Raw genomic sequence first — 20,348 nt, 5'->3', positions numbered from 1 at the left:
TTAAAACTCATTTACCAATTAAAAACGTTTAAAACATTTAAAAACAGTTAAAAATTTCATCTTAAACCAGCCCGGCTTGTTTAAATAAATGGGTTTTAAGGGCGCAACGGAAGGCACTGAGGTCTTGGATTCTCCTTATCTCTGGGGGGAGCTGATTCCAGAGGGTAGGTGCCCCCACAGAGAAGGCTCTCTATATAAGATAATATGATGTATGAAATATGAGGATGGTGGTGTTTGTCTGGCTGTGGGGTTTACATTGTGAGACTCTTCTCTTGTGTGCTGATGGGTTTCGCTTAAAACTCCCTTTCCTAGCCTTTTGCAAAATATTGCTCCTAAAACACATAGGGTTCTAAAATAAGGGGGGAAATCCAGTGGTGCCTGGGTTCTTGATTAAGGTTGCTCTGTTACTGTTGTGAACCTACCTAAAAATCACCTTTCACATTAAATTAAAAATAGAGGAACTTTTCAGGATTTTTGGGATTTAGATGTTTTATTTTCAATACTGATTCTCTCTGGTTCTCATTCATCTTCCCCGCTTTCTTCTATATATTACCTTCACTTGACTCTTCCTTCTACAGAAAGGCTCCAAAGGCACAACAAGCAACCCTAACCCTTTGCTCCTGTGTGGTTGGAAAACAGCCCACACCTTTCTTCATCTTGCTTGATGGCCAAAAAAATGAATGCTCATATCTCCTCTACCTTCCTCTTGCAGAATTTGTAAGCCATAGTTCATAGTGATGGCTGTTCTCCTACATGGAATGCTTATGGTCAAATGACTCTTAGCAGCTCCTGCTTGGTACCTGCTAGATCAGTGTCATTCAAACTTGCTAACTTTAGAATATGTGGAGTTCAACTCCCAGAATTCTCCAGCCAGAAATCATGCCAAGAAAACTGGAAGGACTAAATCAGACCAGGAAGCAATTCAGAGAGAGAGGGGGTGGATGGGTAGGTGTAAAGTAATTAATTTAAAGTTAGCATTAGTGCACAAGACTTGGGCTAGTATTATCATGGGGATACAAGTAGTCCTCGACTTACAACAATTGAGCCCAACTTTTCTGGTTTTTTTTTTTTTTAAATTTGATTTATATGCCGCCCTTCTCCGGAGACTCAGGGCGGCTTACAATGCGTTAAGCAATAGCCTTCATACTTTTGTATATTTATACAGAGTCAGCTTATTGCCCCCACAAACTGGGTCTTTAATTTACCTACCTTAGAAAGGATGGAAGGCTGAGTCAACCTTGAGCCTGGTGAGATTCGAACTAACAGTAATTGCAGACAGCTGGTGTTAATCACAATGCTATTAGTCTGCTGAGCCACCAGACCCGTTGCTAAGCAAGATAGTTGTTAAAGTGATTTATACCCCATTTTACATGGTTATTAAGTGAATCTGGTTTCCCCATTCACCATATCACCATGCAAAAGGTGATAGCAGTAGCAATAGCACTTAGACTTATATACTGCTTCATTGTCCTTTACAGCAGTTTACAAAATCAGCATATTGATCCCACAATCTGGATCCTCATTTTACCAACTCAGAAGGATGGAAGGCCGAGTCAACCACAAGCCCACCTCAAGCCTGTCAGGATCGAACTCCAGGCACTGGGCAGAGTTAGCCTGAAATACTGCACTCTAACCACTGCACCACTCTGGCCCTGATCACATGAGCCTGGGACATTGCAACTGTCATAAACATATACATTTTAATTACGTGACAGGGATGCTGCAACATTAGTGTGAGAAATGATAATAAAGTCACTTTTTCAGCACTGTTGCAACTTTGAACGGTCACTAAACGAATGGTTTTAAATCAAGGACTACCTGTATAGCAGGAGCGGTGTCATCTCACTCTGTTGATGAATCTATATTCCAGTCTGTAAGGCTCAAAAATCATTCCGCAGCTCTTCCACCTTTTCCCATTTGAGATACTTGTGTGGGGCAAAGAAAAAATGTGGAAGAAAGAGTAGGAAAACATACAACTGGCTAACAGCATCCAGACCTTTCATCTAAAACTGCTCAATTATCCTCAGTCTTTTTACTAATAATCCCTCGTCATGTTCAATGGATTCCCTATTCCAGAGGTGTCAAATTCAAGGCCCGGGGGCCGGATGCAGCCCATGAGGTACTTAGATCCGGCCCAAGGGGCCGCCCTGGAAACAGCAAAGGACCGGCCCACAGTGCTTCTGCCAGCAAAAACAGGTTCCTAAGCTCCATTTTCATCTGCCACAGCCTCCTGAAACCCTCTGCCAGTGAAAATAGAGCTTGAGAGCCTGTTTTATCTGGCAGAGTGCTCGGGCCACCACAGGTGCCCCTGACAGGAGTGACGTCAAGCTAGCTACACCCACTCTGGCCACACATCAGGGTGGGTGTAGCTGAGGTCAAACATAACCCTGATGCGGGCCTCAATGAAATTGAGTTTGACACCCCTGCCCTATCCCATCTTCTTCCTTATCCAAATTAACTTTCAATTTTGTTTTCAACCTGCATTTGGTTTTTTTTAACATCAGAAAAGAAAGTCAGTTCAGCAACAAAGAAACAAAACATGGGTTTTTATATCCTTTACAGTCTAAGGAAATAAGATTTGTGAATGTTCTATATATTCTGATTATAGCATAACACATTATTACGGGCTTGTTATTTTACTAAGTTGTCTGTAAGACTAAGATGCTATACAAGTTGAGGTCTTAAACTACAAAACATACACTAAGCCTCTGAAAGTTATTACTCTTTAAATAAAAAATTCTGAAGGATCTCAGAGATTGCATATACTTTAATACAGTGTTTCTCAACCTTGGGAACTTGAAGATGTGTGGACTTCAACTCCCAGAATTCCCCAGCCAGTCATGCTGGCTGGGGAATTCTGGGAGTTTAAATCCCCACATCCTCAAGTTCCCAAGGTTGAGAAACACTGATTTAATATGACATAATGCAATATAGTAAAGAGAGATTTTGCTCAACTGGAGTACATGGTTTGTATGCAGAAGGTCTAAGGCTGGATCTTCATCTAGAGATAAGGGAGGGAAAAAAATCAGCTGGAAGATCTGATGAGGTGCTACCAATTTGTGTCAATTGCACCAGGCTAAGCTAGATCACTGGCCAGCTTCGTATACAGCAGTTTTTCTATAAAAGAAAGATCATGTCATATGACATTTTTTTGCCTTTGTGCAGCCGGTGTGGGCATGGCCTACACATGATGCATTCATCCCGTGGGCCACCAGTTTGATAGGCCTGATCTAAATTAACTGAAACCTGGCAGGTTGCTTGATGTCTAAGGGAAGTGGCTGTGATATGATTACATAAAAGCTGTTGGTGATTCCTGCCTCACTAAAGTCAATTCAATTGTGCAAATATTGATTAAAAGATGTACTCAGACATGTCAAATGAACCAGAGGTAGCAATGGACCCGAATTTCAGTTGCTTCAAGAATCCTCTTATTTATAAACTATAGTTTTCTCTCTTTGAACAAGACCAAAAAAAATGTCTTCCTCTTGGTTTAGAATATAGAAAAAAGATTCACTATCATATTGGACCAGAGTAAATAATTAATGTAACCTAGCAAGAAATTATGCTACAAGCAATAGCTATCATCATTTTTTTACAAGTACACGAACATTTGAGAACTGAGGTGTAAGCTTGCTTCAGGACAGCTGAACAAGATCAAACTCTGACATATTACTTGTGCCGACTTGCTTGTGACAACCAGACACCAAAGATATTCTCTCTCATTTCAGAAGTCGCTTAATGTTACAAATTACTGTGCAGAAGAAAAGTCCCCTTTCCAGAAGTGACGTGATCCTTGGGTAGCCTGATCTGCTCAGAAACAGGTATAAAGGAGAGAGAAAAAATAGAGATTGATAGTTAATAAGGGAAAGGCTTCAGGTTTGCAGCTAACTAAGAGCACATTCACACCAGTGTTTCCACCAATTCGGAACAAATCCTAATCTGAAATGCAGAGAACAGCATGAACAAATTACAGATACTTCCAGCCAACCAGTAGAAAAGTAGAACCCCCCTCCCCTCCACTATTTTTGCTGGAGCAGCAAAAAAATCGTGCATTCTCCACATTATTCTAAAAAGATGTAAAATAAATTGCCAGTGCTCATCCCAGCATGTATTGTGTGCAATTTTCTAGGCATCTGCAAAAAGTCCGAACAGTTTCTGCAAAAGGATAGCTGCAAAATCAACACGGCACTCTTTCTTTTTTAAAAAATATCTTTTGCTGTCTGTGATTGTGAAAGAATAGCATGCTGACAACTGGGTAACCATGTGTTGTTGTTTTCTTAGTAATATTATAGTCGTACCATTACTGTGGTATGAGGTTGACTGGTTTGAAGTTCAGTGTGTTGTCCAAACACAACCAACAAACGCTCATGACCTTGAACTAGTCTAACAGAGACATTGCTCTGAATGAATTTATCGGATTTCTCAATGCCTGAATCACTTTGCCAGCTTAGTGGATTCCAGATCAAGGCCTGCGGTCAAGGATGATAGGAGTTCTAGATGCACATCTTAGAGACCAAGCTTGGAGAAATCTGGTCAGAATAGTTTGCATAACTATGCAAAACATCACATTCCTAGCATTTTTGCTTGTTGTCCCTTTAGAAGTTCCAAAGCAGTGGCACAGCCTGGGCCCCCTCCTTGAGTTGCCAGTTGGCAGAAAAACTAAAAGAAAACAAAATGCCCTGTGTCTTAGTTCCTCTGTCAGTCAATTGATGGGCAAAACCTGGCAGGATTTTCATAGTGCAGAGAGGAAACATTAACCCTTTCCTGTATTCAGTAAACGGGATGGACAACATTCCACATCAATGTTCAGTTCAGAGTAAAATTAAACCACTATCTGGTTGGTTTAGTTTTGGCAAAGCAGGTGGTATGAAATTCCTGCTATGGTTTGCTGATAATATTTTACAGCATCCATGCAAAGATATTCAAACAGAGACAAAAGTCATATTTTCAGCCATTCTTTTGCTTTTATTTTAAAATTTATTTTTATTTATATTTATATTTTATTTTATTTTATTTTATTTTATTCTTTTTCTAGTTCAAGGAAAAGTCAGTGGGACATAGAGAAGGTATATGATCATAAATGGAAAATCATGTTATCTAGATCACTTATGCCCATTTACAAAATACAAAATAGAATATAGCTAATAAGACCCTTATCTAGAAGCAGTGGTGGGATTCTGCCGGTTCTAGGGGGTTCGGCCAAACTCTGTTAAATTGCTGGATCGCCCCGCCCCTTGCCCCGCCCCTCTGCACTACTATTTATTGCCAATAAATGGGGAAAGCGAGCCAACAATTTAACAAACGGTTCGGTGTTTTTTTGTAATTTATTGGCCTTGCAGCACACCGAACTGTTTGTTAAATTGCTGGCTCGCCAGCCCCTCGCCCCGCCCCGCCTCCCACCCGCGCGGTGCCAGCCTACCTTAGCCAGGGGTGGGCAATTGTGGCTCTTTTACAACCTGTGGACTTCAACTTCCAGAATTCCTGAGACAGCTTGGCTGTCTCAGGAATTCTGGGAGTTGAAGGCCACAGGTTGTAAAAGAGCCACAATTGCCCACCCCTTCCCTAGCCCGAGTTCCACTGCCTGGGATCCACGTGGGCTGCCACATGGTTCCCCACCGGCTCCGGACGCAAGAGAGCAAGGTAGAGAAAGCAGCTTGCCGGAGAACACGTGAACGGCTCCATGTGGTCTGCAAGTCAGTGGCTGCTGCTTCTATCCCCCTGCTGCTTCTTGCCTGGGAGAGAAAAACTTCCAGAGCATTAAACAAAGGTAAAAGGGAAGCAGGGGGAGGGGGACAGAAAGAGGCTTTAATTTGCTTCACATCGGAGGCTGGAGGCTTTTTGTTTTCATTCGCTGTGTCCTCTTTCATGCAAAAAAAAAAAGCCCGATCTGATCTGGAGCCGAATGTCATTAGAAGCAATGCTGTCAGCTTGGAGCATTTCATTTCAGTCTTCCAACTGGGCAATGAATTGAACCTCCTCCCCTAAAACAGATGCAATGTGGGTTGTTTGTTTGTTTTAGCAACGTGGACTGTTTTCCTAGGGCAGGGGTCTCCAACCTTGGCAACTTTAAGATTTGTGGACTTCAACTCCCAGAGTTCCTCAGCCAGCCTTGCTTTGCTTTGCTGGCTGAGGATTTCTGGGAGTTGAAGTCCACAAGTCTAAAAGTTGCCAAGATTGGGGACCTCTGCCCTAGACCATTTTAGGAGCAAAGTAGTGGGTTTTGCTGGCATTTAAGGAAGAAAGGAAAGGAGGGAGGAAGAGAGAGAGAGAAAAGAGAGAAAAAGAAAGAAAAAAAGAAAGGAAGGAAAGAAAGAGGGAAGGAAGGAAGGAAGGGAGAGAGAGAGAGAGAGAGAGAGAAAGAAAGAAAGAAAGAAAGAAAGAAAGAAAGAAGAAGAGAAAGGCAGGAAGGAAGGACCACAAACCATGGCACTAGACGTGGTTTCAGAAGATGCTTTGAAACAGGATAGCAATCTAGGGCTGGAAGGGACCTTGGAGGCCATCTAGTCCAACCCCCTGCTCCAGCAGGAAACTTTATATCGTCTAGATTGTTTTGGTGCCTCCAACAGAGAGGAAAATTGCCAGAAAGGAAAAGGAGTTTACTAGGACAAGGCTGCCATGCGGAGGAAGGCAGAGATAGGCCTTGACTTATGACCACAATTGAGCACAAAATTTTTGTTGCTAAACAAGAGCGTTGTTAAGTGAGTTTCACCACATTTTACTCAATCCATGACCTCTCCTGGCTCTAACAGTCATGTGCAAGCTAGATAGGGAAGAATATCTGAAGGTGCGTGTAATGTTCTAAATGTATAGAAGTTATAGTTAAATGTGTGGCAGAAAGTGGATTCTGAGTGTGTTTTTCCAAATGTAGTAAGTGAGGTTGAATGTGTATAGTTTTAAAAGAGCTCTCTGTGTACATACACATAACAGTATATATAGTAGGTAATGTATCCTTTTGTGTGCCTATATACACTCTCTACTATGTAATATGTATGTACACATATGGCATATGTACATAGGATTAAATAGTATATTTTGGATGTTCAGTAGTAGTAAATAAATAGACAGGGAAATTGTATCTCGTTGAGGCCTTTGAGGTGAGGAGAGGCCAAGCACCCTAACCCTAACCCTTGACGTGAGTGATGTCAAGTTGGCCACGCCCACCCAGTCACATGACCATCAAACCACGCCCACCAAACAAGCCACGCCCACAGAACTGGAAGTAAATGGACTACTCAGAGGGCTGAAAAAGTTATTTTTGACCGGTCCTCGCACTTTTGACCAGTCCTTGAACTTACGACTGTCCTCACATTTTACGTTTTGCGCCCTATCTTGTCACCGTGATGAAGAGAAGTAGTGGTGAAATGACTGACACGGTTGTTAAGAATGCTGCACGGGCATAAATGTGAGGATGGTCAAAAGTGCGAGGACCAGTCAGAAATGACTTTTTTCAGCCCTCTGAGTAGTCCCTATGCACATAGCCATGCCCACCCGGTCACATGACCAGCTAGCCATGCCTACACAGTCACATGATTGCCAAGCCACACCCCCAACTAAGCCACGCCCACAGAACCTGTTGTTAAAAAAATTGAATCCCACCACTGTCTAGAAGCTTCCCTTAAGAGTTGGAGAAAGCTGCCTCTTAAGGGCTGGGCTGGGAAAAATCTTACAGTTGCAAGTAGGCAAAAGAGGAAAGCAGTTTAACTGAAAAATAAGAGTCTATATCTTTGTTACATACATTAATAGAGAAATTTTAGAGTACTTAGATGGCTTCAGTGAGGTTCATACATAATGCTAAACCAAAATTAAAAACCAACAACATGATAATTTAGATGCTGTATGAGTTCTTACATTATGGTTTGTAAAACCTGTTTTATGGCCTAATATGCTGAATGTTTGATTAAACCATTATCATGCTTATAATGAGGGCATCAGCCCATTTTTAAAAGAGGTCCAAAGAGGTGTACCTTTTTCAGCTACACCACACTTTATAGAGGGAAAGCAACACTGAATGAAATTATATTTTCAAAATTGCAGGGATCAAATATGCTTAACAACTTTCTAGATCTTATCTAGACAATTGCAGGGAAAATTAGATTTTAAGAGTACAAAATCAAAGAAGGAGCTAGAGGTGATATTTGTAAATGTTGTGGTTGATTCCCTCCCCTCATCTTCACCTTCGATCTTTTATTTGATTCGGGCATGACTTTGCTGTCTTTAAAAGCTTTACTATTTCAGAAACATTGCATATTATTTCCTTATCACTGACATGTTTCTGCCCATTATGTAACTTTGTATGTAGCTAGCTATTCATTTCTATGAAGGGGAAAAGGCAGAATCATCAGCAAAGGCTGAACTAGTAAAGATTGTACCATTCTGGAGGTTTTGTGGCTCACATTAGGCATTAAATGGAAGGGTACAGCTAATAGGACTTGGGAAACCTGAAGGGAAGACCAAAGCAGGAATAGAGGAGTGAGGCCCCTTTGCAATGACACATACTGGGGAAATGTCTCCCAAAGTTTCTCTTATTACAGACATTGTGATGAGAAAAACTAACCTCATGGAAGTCTGGCCTCTATGTTACTTTACCAAAAGGCTAGGGATTACAATAACTTGGGGACGAAGGGCAACAAAAAAAGGAGACAGTGATTTTATTCCAGAGCCAGTAAATGTACTTATCATGATCTTCTTACTTTAGTTTGGCATCCTAGCTCTTGATAGAATGGATCAAAGTAAAGGGAGGGCAGCCACAATAGATTGACTTTACTTCCACTTTTTATTGGCAGCAGTATTTTTTCTGTTGAAAGCAACTGGTATGGCTACTGAAAGAGGCTGTCAAGGGAAGAAGAGCTATTTTGTCTTCTCTAGTCCACAGGCAGACTAGATGGCCTTTAATCGGAGAGCTATCAGATCTGGTCTGAAAACTCTGGATGATCATGAGATCGCAGCAAAGAGGGTTTTAGATGTTTCTTTGCTGACATCTAGATGTTTATAATCCAGAAGCAATAACCCTCCTTTACCTCATTCCCAGAGGTTTGACATTATCTGGTAATCAAATAGCAATATGGTCATTCTCCTGCACGTTCATAATGCTGTAGAAATGGAGATATCAACTGCACCTGTCCAAATACTCTGTCCTACATAATTATTAAAGGAGCAGGCATGTTGCCTGCTTCTGTGCTTGGTTATCCTGCGCTGGGCATCTCTCTCAGGTACAAACTCATCATTTAGGTTCATTGGTTTCGTAAGCTACAGCTTGCTTTTTAATTATGTTAAGGCAAAACCAAATCATGATGTGTGAAGCCAGATATTAACTTGGTCTGTTAATCACACATCATTACCAAGCCTTCTTCGATGACTCTTTCCTGTCTATTGGCAAGGATTAGTCTTCCTTCTGGTACACTAGTATTCATAACATAGACCTTCAATACTAGCCATGAAGAAGTTTCATATATCGTGATGTCATCATAAAAATGACACAATGTCATTTGTGTGATGATATCCTTGCACATGTGATGTCACACATGAAACCTTTTGCCATCTCCTCACAAATACCCTCCCCCTTTTTAAAAAAACCATTTCTATCGTGCTACTCACCAAGGCTGAAGTCACAAGATCTGTCCCTTTCGTACAGAGCTTTGGCAAAGATGAAGCTCAGAGGATGATCCAAGCCTTCTCTCAGGTTGTCCGACCCATGTAGTCTTCGGTTCTCATAACAAAGCTTTATTAATTGACTGAACTCTAATGGCAAAAGTGGAATATCGGTAAGAAACAATGACGTCTATAACTATTGGTGATTTGTCCATAATATTCATAAAACTTGACTGAATGAACATTTCATTTCTACAGAAGAGTCAAAGGTTGTGAACAACTGAATTCCTCAGGAGCAGGATCAACATTAGAATACTGCACTTTATAACATACCTCAGGTTACAAACTGAGAACTGTAAATGAAAACCTTGTAGGCTGATCCTGGTCCTTCCGTTGGAAAAGCCTCCCAAAACTCCCATTGGGTTCAGTTAGCACCAGAATGTGGCGTATTATTGACAGAGATGTTTGCATAAAAATACGTTTATCAAGGAAGTGAAGTGTGTTCAGTGAGGCATGGTTTCTCATTACCTCTCAAATCCTTCAGAACCCAACAAATTAATAAACTGAACAAAAGGCAACCAACTTTCCTGCCATATCCTTTTCCAAGATTCAGGCAAAGAGGTTTGGCTTGACATTTATGAGAAGGAGAAGAAGGAGGAGGAGGATCTGAAAAAACAACAACAACCCAGTTTTTGGCAGAAGTGCTTGTTTGTTTTATTGCATGTCACATCCTAGGCAAAGGACCAGAACTTGTAGACGGAGAATATAAAACTTGGCTAGGATTAGGACTCGAATTCATTCCAGTGGGAATATAATATACACTTTCCATATAGTTGCCATCAGGAACTGAAGGAGCTTCATGCTTTGCAAAATGGTTAAAACCATCACTAAAGTTTGCATTTTCTTGAACGGGCAGTTGGTCTTGGAGATCTAGAGGGCCAGGTGGTGCAGGTGGAGGGGGAAAACCCGGACATCCAGAATATGTCATGTAAGGTTGCCCATAACTTCCTGGATTCATGACCATTGATGGAAAAGGAGGTTGGTAAAGTCCACTGTGTGTTGGCAGAGGAGCTGGTGGTATTAACACTTCAATGTATTGCCCTGTCTCTGGGTCATAAAGCATCTTCAACTGAGGTTGCCTTGGGGATTCTACATAATAGCATTTCCCACTCTCGGGATCAACCAGCATTTTTCGATGTGCCTGTAGAGGAGCAGCAAAATGTCTTGTTGGGCTTGGAGCACTTTTACCCAAAGGTGAAACTCTTTCATTCCTTCTTGGGAAACTGGGGGACTCTTCATGTCTTAGGGGGAGTTGCCCAAGGCATGGGGCGCTGTATAACAAATTATCAGAGGGAGTTTTCCTCTCCATTTGTTTTGATGGGAAAAAATCACTGTTCATTTTATTTCTAGATAAGTCCACTCCTGGCTGGAAAGAAACATTGGAGGTGAATGAAGTGTTATCCATGTGCAAAGGTGGCGACTGCTTAGGATCTGGCTCAGATGGATGTGTTTTCACAGGAATAGTTAAGTAATTTGTGTTGTCAGCTTGGGTAGTAGAAAAATACTGTTCATTTGTTGCCTGGTGGCTGTTATTAAAATAATCGCATCCAGAGTCGTGGACCTTTTCACCAGAGGTTTTTGGGGTAAACATCGAATTTGACACAAGCTTTATTCCCTCCATATACTCTCTTGCTGTTAATGGATTATCTGAAATTATACTTTCTGAATGTATTCTGTGGTGGCCGTCTAACAGTTTTCTGTCTTCCAATGCTGTTGTTTCATATATTCTATCAACGTATTGATTATTTACTGGAGTTTGCATCTGCAATTTTGGAGTATTTATGACTGGAGCTCGGGTAGCTTGTGGGTACCTATAGTTTTCACAGGATGGCAGAGATTCAGAAAATATATTTTCTTCTTTCGAAAGGACAGAGTAACCTTTACTGTCTTTGGGACCCACTGTGAGGGTTTCGCAGGATCTATGTTTCTGATAGGGCAGTTCAGCTTCTTGTACTTTGCAAGAGTCCATCATATGACTTTTAGTCGAACAGTTATTCTCTCTCATTGAGATTTCCTGGACATATGCTGATGGTGGAATTACAATAATCTCAGATGAAGCAACAGCTTTATTTTCTCTGTGATTAAACTGAGGCCAGGTTTCTTTGTTCGTCCTATCATCTACTGCAGAATAACCCACATAGGGGAAATAATCAGTTGCTGTTGTGTGTGGCTGCTTGAAGATAGAACTGTTCACTTGAATATTAAGCTGAGATTCTTTCTTGGTAGTGGTGGAAGCAGGTCTGACATTTAATTCACTCCGCTCGCAAAGTACTGGTTTCTTTTCAACAGGGTGCTGAAATTCTTTATTTTTGACAGCTAACTTCTTGGACTGAATTGTAGTAATATGCACCCCAGATTCACCCATTGCTGAACATTTGTTTGATACCATGGGAGGAAAATGGTCCCTGGACATCTTTGTACTGGCCTCCTGGAGAGAAAGTGTTGACATATCTAAGCCTTCTGGTTGATCTTGCTTTTTCTCCTGCATGTAACGTCCTGCCAGTACATAGTCTTTCCTACATATTGAGGTGCAGTGTATGAAGAGAGGAGAGATGGTAGTGGATTCCTTTGGAAACCCAGTTAAGTTGTCGTTTTCACTTTTTTCTGCACTAGAACTCTGGTCAGCACTGGAATCCTCTGTGGATTTAAAGCCAAGGTTGTATGCCTCATTCGCTATTTTTCTAATGTCTCTGGATTGATGTGTCCTTACATTCCCTTTGTCTGGCGTGTGAGCAGTTCCCTCGGTGAAAGATGCTTTAGGACAATCGAATCTGCCAGTGTTGTGGAATTTGCCAGAAGCTGGAACAATGATTGAGGAGAGTTTCATGCTCTGAAATGTCGGCATCCTCTTGGTGGCAAAACCTCTGTCCCAAGACGTGTGCCTGAAGGCATTGGGAACATTGTGCTTATTCTTCATCTGTGGGACGAGTTTCATTTCTTTAGTTTTGGATACAAAGGTGTTCCTAGAGGTATCTTTGGGTACCGCCAGGCTTGAAGGTTTAAAAGAAAAGGTATCTTCTTTTGAATGCAGGGCCTTCTTTTGCTGGATAGCTCGCTGCTTCAGATTTGGCCATGGCTTTTGTGACTTTGCAAATTTGGGAACCAGAGGTAAGGTTTTGGGGTCGTCCTGCATGGCCTCAAACACAGCTCGGGCTCTCCAATATTCCTGCCTTTCCCCAGAGGCCTGTTTTCTGATGTTGCTCGATTCTAGCACGTTCACCCCATCTTCTGCCGAGACAGGGAGTCTGTCCAATGGAGCATCTTCTTGGTACTTCATTCTCTCATTCAGCTCATTAAATGTATTCTTCAGTTTGTAGACATTCTCTCTTAGCTGCTTATTAAGCACAACTCCCTTTGTTGGCCTTAAGGCATTTCTGCCTCCCTCACTGATAGCAAGAGGCTCAGACCGCTCGCTGGTGGTGGAATGGCTCTGCACGTCCTCGGTTGAGAAACTGCAATCGGATTTGGACAAAGAACTGGACTTGCCTTCTAAGCTATCCCCCTGGAGGTCAGTACTGATGGAGGAAGGGACCGAGGAAGGTGAACTGTCCTGGATGGAAGCTTGTTCCATTTTAATCCTTTGCTCATATTGCAATTTTTTAGCTAAGACATTTTTCACTAGATTGGAAGCAAGCTTGGTTTTGCTATATGCGCTGCCTAGAGAAGCCGCTTTTAGAAACTGCTTATAATTTATCCGAAACTCATCACTAATATTCCTCTCCTTTGCAGACGGGTCTTTCCTTGGCTGTGTGAATGACTGCATGGACGCAGGCTCGCCAGGAGCACAAAAGCCCGTCTCCTTCTTGTCCTTCCGTCTCAACTGGATCTGGCGTTTGGGCACCATTCTCTTTTTAGACAGGCACTTTTTTCCATCTGCATTCTCTTGTCTGAGATCAATGCAGTCAAAGTGTTCCTTCCCCAGGACTCCACTGAGCAGTTCTGTTTCTGGGTCTTTGCCTGGTGGTGGGAAAGTCCAGTTTCCTTTGCTGTGGCCAACCACCATTGTTTTCCTCTGATCACTGCATGCCGGCCACCTGTTCAATCCATTACAGTCTTCTGGCAAGGAATTGGACAGGCTGGATGACGTCCCATTACTAGAACTATACATATCTAGGTAACTGCCTTGGGGACACGAGAGGCTCCGGAAAGACCCAGCGGTGAGCTTTTCCACTTCATTATCAGCCTCATCGGAATCACTCAAAACACTTGAATTTTCAACAAAATTATATCTGGGGCATGCCGATTTGCTACTTACAGGACCATGAGGTCGACTGCCAAGGCTGCTCTTCTTCAGCTTGCGAGCACTGGGCAACATTTCTTTGGATTTATCAGCACTGAATTGTGCAGGATGATCCAAGTATTTAGATCCGCTGCTGTCTCCTGGCTGCAGCCTTGGTGTGACTAGACCCATTCCACTACTGCATACTGGGTCTGAGCTATTATTAGCTTTGATTGACGTCTGAACCTGTTGGCTTTCCTTACCACTGGAACAGAGTTTGTCTCTCCAGTTTTGATCTTTTATAGCACTGGGGAGGTCTGCTTGCAGGCTCTGCACTCTTGCCCCTTGGACTGGCATCGAGCCTCCTAAAGTCTTGCTCTTATTTGGGGGGAAATCAACTTGGATGTTTCCAGAAGTTGCAGAAGAACTATTTCTTCTCCCTTGGTAACAGTTGCTGAAATCATTCGAAGTCCTGTGGGGTTGTCTGGCAGTAGCTGCGGAGATTCTGCTTTTGCGAGCAAGTTTTGTCTGATCTGCAGAGAGGATCAACATTGCTTGTTCGTATTCCGCGTCACAGTAAGTGCATTGCATGATACAATCCCCTCCAGCTTCTTCCAAGTATTCAATACAGTCTTTAAAGCTCTCGGCCTCTTCTGAGCTCGGTGCTGAACGATAAGAGCTAGAAGTGTCGGAGGTGCAATTGCTAGAAACATGGCTCTCTTCTTTCTCCGGGGCTGAGTGGACTCTGCAGTTGTAGTTGCTAAGCTCTTCTTCATTCACTCCAACAGGCTGAGAAGAAAGTGGGCTCTTACTTGACACAGAGGAGAACATTTTTGGTGCTGTGGAGATCGTATGAGTCTATAATGAGACAATAGAAGACAGGATCGTTTTTTCATCCTGGGTGCAGCTGGGACTATTCCCACTCAACCCTGAGAACTTGATCTTCTAATTGAAGCTCAGGTTCCATCTCCACTCCCCCGTCTTTAATCCCCTCATGAGAAAAAAGGCCAAATCCTTGGTTAGGTCATGTGGCTTTGCAAACCGTGCCGAGAAAATAGAAACACACACATATGCATACACATATAAACAGTGTGCTATAAAAACAGCATACAAACAAAAATAATCAGTGCTACCTCTGATTGCTTGGGGCGGGGGAGAGAGAGAGAGAGAGCGCAGTATCACATGTCAATATGTAATAGCTGGTTTCAAAATGCAACTCACTCTGAAAAGTGAATGCTTTGCTGAACACCTTTTGCCCATAAATATCATGAGTTAACATAAAATTACAGTTACCACCATAATTTTCAGCTTGCAATCTAATTAAAGAAACGTTAGCCTTTGAATTGTGTTCGTTTTATCTACATACAGTTGCATAAAATAGTAGTGAGAACAAAGGGGGAAAGTATCTGGAAGGATGTTGTCATGGGATAATTAAAAAAAACCAAAACCCTTCTAACTCTGTACTTATATAACTGAAATGTCCATGAATAAGGTTATGGGTGTGAGTAACTGAGTCAAGGAATTCTGTTGTACATCATCCACTGTATTAGCAATTCATCCTGAAGATGAATAGTCTGGTTAGTCTAGTGAAAAGAAGGACTGGGGTGATATAATAGCAATGTTCCAATATTTGAGGGGTTGTCATAAAGAAGAGGGGTTCAACCTATTCTCCAAAGCGCTTGAAGGCAGGACAAGAAGCAATGAATGGAAATTAACCAAGGAGAGAAGCAACCTAGAACTAAGGAAAAATTTCCTGACAGAACAGTTAACCAGTGGAACAAATTGCCTTCAGAAGTTGTGGGTGCTCCAACACTGGAAGTTTTTAAGAAGAGATTGGACAGCCACTTGTCTGAAATGATCTAGGGCCTCCTGTTTTGCAGGGGGTTGGGCTAGATGATCTCCAAGGTCCCTTCCAACTCTGTTATTCTATTACACCTGAAACCCAGTATATAATTCACTCCACTTTGTCTTTTTCATCTGGTGATTCTTCACGGCAATGAGTTTGCAGAAACTACTTCATCCTCCCCCAGCCCTTTCTCCTCCTCCTCAAATCAGCCAACTGCTCAGTTTTGAATCCACCAACAAATCTACACTGCCATTGTTGACTTCAGTCTTATTTCTGAGAGCTCCATGAAATCAACAAGTGTACTTCTCTCTCCTGTTACACATCAAAAGTAAAACACAAAAAGGCCTCTTTTAGGTTGTTCTATTAATTTACATGATGATGTGCTGGTGAAAGGGAGCTTTAGGTCAAATGGGCTTCCATTTGTGAACCATGAGGAGAAAAAAATGAGTGCACAGGTTGACGAGGAAATTGGATTTGCGTTGGTTATTATAGCCATATAAGTACCAGGCCTTTGCTTTGCAGTAAAAGCAGAAAAGAAATCACTACATGAACCAGTTTGATTAAGCTGCAGGTCTAGAAACCAGGCAACTATGAGTTCTAGTCCCAACTTAGACATGAAAGGAGGCTGGGTGGTTTTGAGCTAGTCTTCTTTTTTCTTTCTCAGCCCAACCCACCTCACAAGGTTGTTGTTGTGGGGTAAATTGAAGATGGAAGGAATATTAGGTAAGTTTGTTATCTTGAGTTAATAATAAAGGTGGGATAAAAAAATATAAAATCTAATGATGGACTAAATCTTAAACTCAGATAGTAGATGGTTGGAATATGGCTGTTTTTGTGTTATACTTTGTAACTGATTTAAAAATTGTAAACTGCCTAGAGCAGGGGTCAGCAACTTGCTGCTCTGGAGCCGCATGTGGCTCTTTCACCCCTCTGCTGCAGCTCCCTGTCACTCAAAATATGCGCCACAGCCGCCAATGTGCAACACCTGCTGGCACGTGATATATTGAGCTTTTCAACCCCCGGTAGACCAACCATGTATAAATCCAAGAAAAGAAATGTTTCAGAAGAAAACAGAACATTTAATTCAACTACATATGCTAGTTTTGTGGCTGCTCAAGAAATAGTCAGGCACAGGAATGGTTTTGTGGCTCCCAGTGTTTTCTTTTCTGTGGGAAACTGGTCCAAATGGCTCTTTGAGTGTTTAAGGTTGCAGACCCCTGGCCTAGAGTGTATCTGGGTATCAGGTGGCATTATTATAATGATATTATTATAATAGGAGCCTGGGTGCTGCAGTGGTTAGAATGCAGTATTGCAAGCTAACTCTGCCCACAAACAGGAGTTCATTCCTGACCGGCTCAAGGTTGACTCAGCCTTCCATCTTTCCAAGGTCGCTAAAATTAGGACCCAGATTGTTGGGGGCAATAGGCTGACTCTGTAAACCACTTAGAGAGGGCTGTAAAGCATTATGAAGCGGTATATAAGCCTAAGTGCTATTATTTGGTGATTAATTTTCAAGATAAACTAGAATGACTTCAAATAAATCAGTAACTTTTGGAGGGCAAGAGAAATTATAAGAGCACATTATGAGCATTATCACAAAATAGTTATTGGGGTAATGGGAAATTTGGTTTTCCAATTCACAAAATTATGGAAGTGATCAATCACAAGACAAAATAGTAAACCAGCAATACTAAAGGAAAAATAACTTGGCAAAAAAGCTAGATCAATTTACCAAGAAAAGCCGAGGCCTTAATTGCAGAATTCAGATCCCCTCTTTCTAAATAGAATTTTCTGCTCCAATATTCACGTTTCAAAAGACAATTTGATGAGGTCCAGAAACCATCAACATCACATGACTCTCATGCATAGCACACACAACACACACACACACACACACACACACACCCATTTCAAAGAAGTGACATTAGGAAAACATTCACAGGAGCAAAATACTGACCTATTGCCCAATCTGTACTTCACAGGCAAATACTGTATATGCAAAAAATAAATAGGCATGCAAAACTAGGCAAATAAGTCAGCTAATGTCCACACTTGCTTACATGATACAAACAAAAAACACCAAAGCTGGCAAGCACATAAATTGAGTAGGCATGAAATGAAATGGTCTCTTCTCTCTTCATTTGGTCCACCAGTATCCTACAAGTGCCTTTGGAAGGCTTTCACATTCCAGCTTGTCTTTTTACTGCTTTATTTTATTTTTTCCTGGAGCCATGTTAGAACAAAGCACATGTATATATACTGGTATTCTGCTTCTCCGTCTCTCCCACTTGGTTTTTCCTGCCAGCAGAAGCTCTTTTCAGAGGGTATTTAAGTGAGATGTCCAAATTGGGACTTTTGGCTTGTTATTAAAGCAGTTTGGAAGCCATCCCCTCCCGCTTAGCCCTTATTCCTGGTCTCCGGTCAGGACAGAAAGTTGACACTGTGACCACTTGCTGCTAGAACACTCCTGCCCTCCCCGGTCCATTTCATAGCAGGCCAAATGCTTTGCATAGAGAAGACCTCGCTCCCTTTCTGGTGTCTCCAGATAGGACTGAAAAAATGTCTGTCTGAAAGTTTGAAGAGCTGCTGCCAGAAGATCAGATTGCTTCAAGAGGCATGAAATTTATGTCCCCGCAAATTCTTTCAGCCTATCATGCATTTGTTTTGTTTTTTATTGGAAAACCGCTTGCTAATTCACCCTAGCCCCTAATTCACTGTTCCTAGCTATGGTTAATTACCGGTAAGTCCATTTTAGAAATGTGCCGTTGTCATCGCAGCTTTTGGGGGAAAGCCCCAAAGTTCAAACGCTGCTGGGATGCCACCTTTGCTCAGCAGGACCAACCAGTAGAAAACCTTTAATGTGTCTCTTGGTGTATTTGTTAATAGTTTCTAAGATGAGCCCTGCCCTCCATAGCGCATACCAGGAAGAATGTATGCAATACCAAGCAAGCGTCCATAAGCACCCACTTGCAGAAGAAATATGTGTGTCAAGGCAAGAAAGTTGGAGGGAGGATAAAAATGTAGTTGTTGCTCCTTTGTGAAGGGAAGGAAGGAACATTCTTTTTCACTCTTAGAATATTATCGTTACTTTTGTCAACTTTGTTGAATAAGCTTATAAACATTTTTTCCCCTCCCCTCCGGCCCTCATTATTACAGGCTGGCTTGATCCAACAACAAGGCCTATAATCTGATCATGGAGCTCTTTTCAGTGCTAGTTGAACAATTCTGGTCATGAGCAGAACATGCCATTTCATTTATTTATTTCATGTACATTTAGAGGCTGCCCATCTCACTCACAGAGCAACTCTGGGCGGTGCACAATTAAAAACAGAAAAAAACATATCAATACTATATTCCAACAGGAAGCAGTTAAAACAGAAATAGAATATTGCAATTAATGTTAATATTAAAAAAAAACTATATTCCAATAGGCGGCAGTTAAAACAGAAATAGAATATTATACAGGTAGTCCTCGACTTACAACCACAATTGAGCCCAAAATTTATGTTGTTACTGTGAGACATTTGTTAAGTGAATTTTGTTCCATTTTACAACCCGTATTTGCCCCATATTAGACCTTTCATGCCACCACTGTTAAGTGAACCATTGCAGTTGCTAAATTAGTAATCCAGTTGTTAAGTAAATCTGGCTTCTCCATTGACTTTGCTTGTCAGAAGGTCACAAAAAGGGATAATGTGTCCCTGGAACATTGCAATTGTCATAAATATGAACCAGTTGCCAAGCATCTGAATTTTGATCACATGACCCTAGGGATGCTGCAAAGGTTATAAATGTGAAAAAACAGTTATGTTATATTTTTCAGTGCCATTGTAACTTTGAATGGTCTCTGAATGAACTGTTGTAAGTCAAGAACTACCTGTAATTAATATTAAAGCAGCAGAAGGCAGGTTCAAGGCCTTAATCAATCCCAAGTTTGTGTATCTTCTTCAAGCCTCAAGCAAATCTGCAGAGCCCGGTCTTCAGATACTTCCGAAAGACCAGGAGAGCGGAAGCCCACCTCATCTCTGGTCATCAAAGCGCCGCCTTTTTTCACAAGGACCTTCTCTCATAAAGGTTTTATCACCTACTTAGGAGTACCACAACACTGGAGATGAACTGCGCTCCATATGGAGTGAGGAGTTTTCTGTCGCTATTATCTTCTCTATCTAATTAGATTACAATTTATAATTTCAGATCAGGTCAGTGGAACAAGGGAGAATTCTGGCACAGTTAGTTACAGGAAAAAATGGCCATAGCTTGCTATGGTTACTTGCCCCAATTCCTTTTCTGTGTCTTTGTTATTTTCTTAAGAGCCCGATGGTGGATATTTAAGTTGATTACCGTTTGAACTGGAGAAATCATAGCTCATTATTAACAACTCTCATATCCCTGGATGCCATGCGGTTTTCATGCCAGGCAAAACAACAGGAATAGTAACAAATTGCCACTTACCTATGTACAGCATTTGGAAGAGTTCCTACTGTGACAGCTGAGAGAGCAAGCTCAACCTGACAGTTGTCACTTGGAGGATTGGATTCAACTGGTATGGGGTGAGGCAGGAAGAGGCTATCCAAGCTGTGCTCCTTTGGTCTGTCTGCAAAGGCTCTGAGAGTGCAAATATCCAATTCTCTAACA

The 20,348-nt window shown here is 41.7% G+C and overlaps 1 protein-coding gene and 1 long non-coding RNA gene across 2 annotated transcripts; both read right to left on the bottom strand.

Moving 5' to 3' along the window:
* Positions 1-2,906: 2,906 nt before the first annotated feature.
* Positions 2,907-20,338, bottom strand: LOC117674318 (uncharacterized). Its single transcript, XR_004593796.3, has 3 exons — positions 20,166-20,338; positions 9,595-9,738; positions 2,907-3,807 (listed from the first exon to the last, which is right to left on the bottom strand). It is a non-coding gene; the product is annotated as an uncharacterized LOC117674318 (long non-coding RNA).
* Positions 9,759-14,698, bottom strand: PROB1 (proline rich basic protein 1). Its single transcript, XM_034432269.2, has one exon. It carries the CDS (start codon positions 14,696-14,698, stop codon positions 10,313-10,315), a length of 4,386 nt encoding a protein of 1,461 aa, XP_034288160.2. The 3' UTR covers positions 9,759-10,312.
* Positions 20,339-20,348: the final 10 nt, after the last annotated feature.

The sequence above is a fragment of the Pantherophis guttatus genome, chromosome 1 (genome assembly GCF_059756535.1).
Source record: "Pantherophis guttatus breed Tessera chromosome 1, ASM5975653v1, whole genome shotgun sequence".
Lineage (NCBI taxonomy): Eukaryota > Metazoa > Chordata > Lepidosauria > Squamata > Colubridae > Pantherophis > Pantherophis guttatus.
Note: the sequence above shows the minus strand (reverse complement) of the source record. Positions and strands in the feature narration are given on the sequence as shown.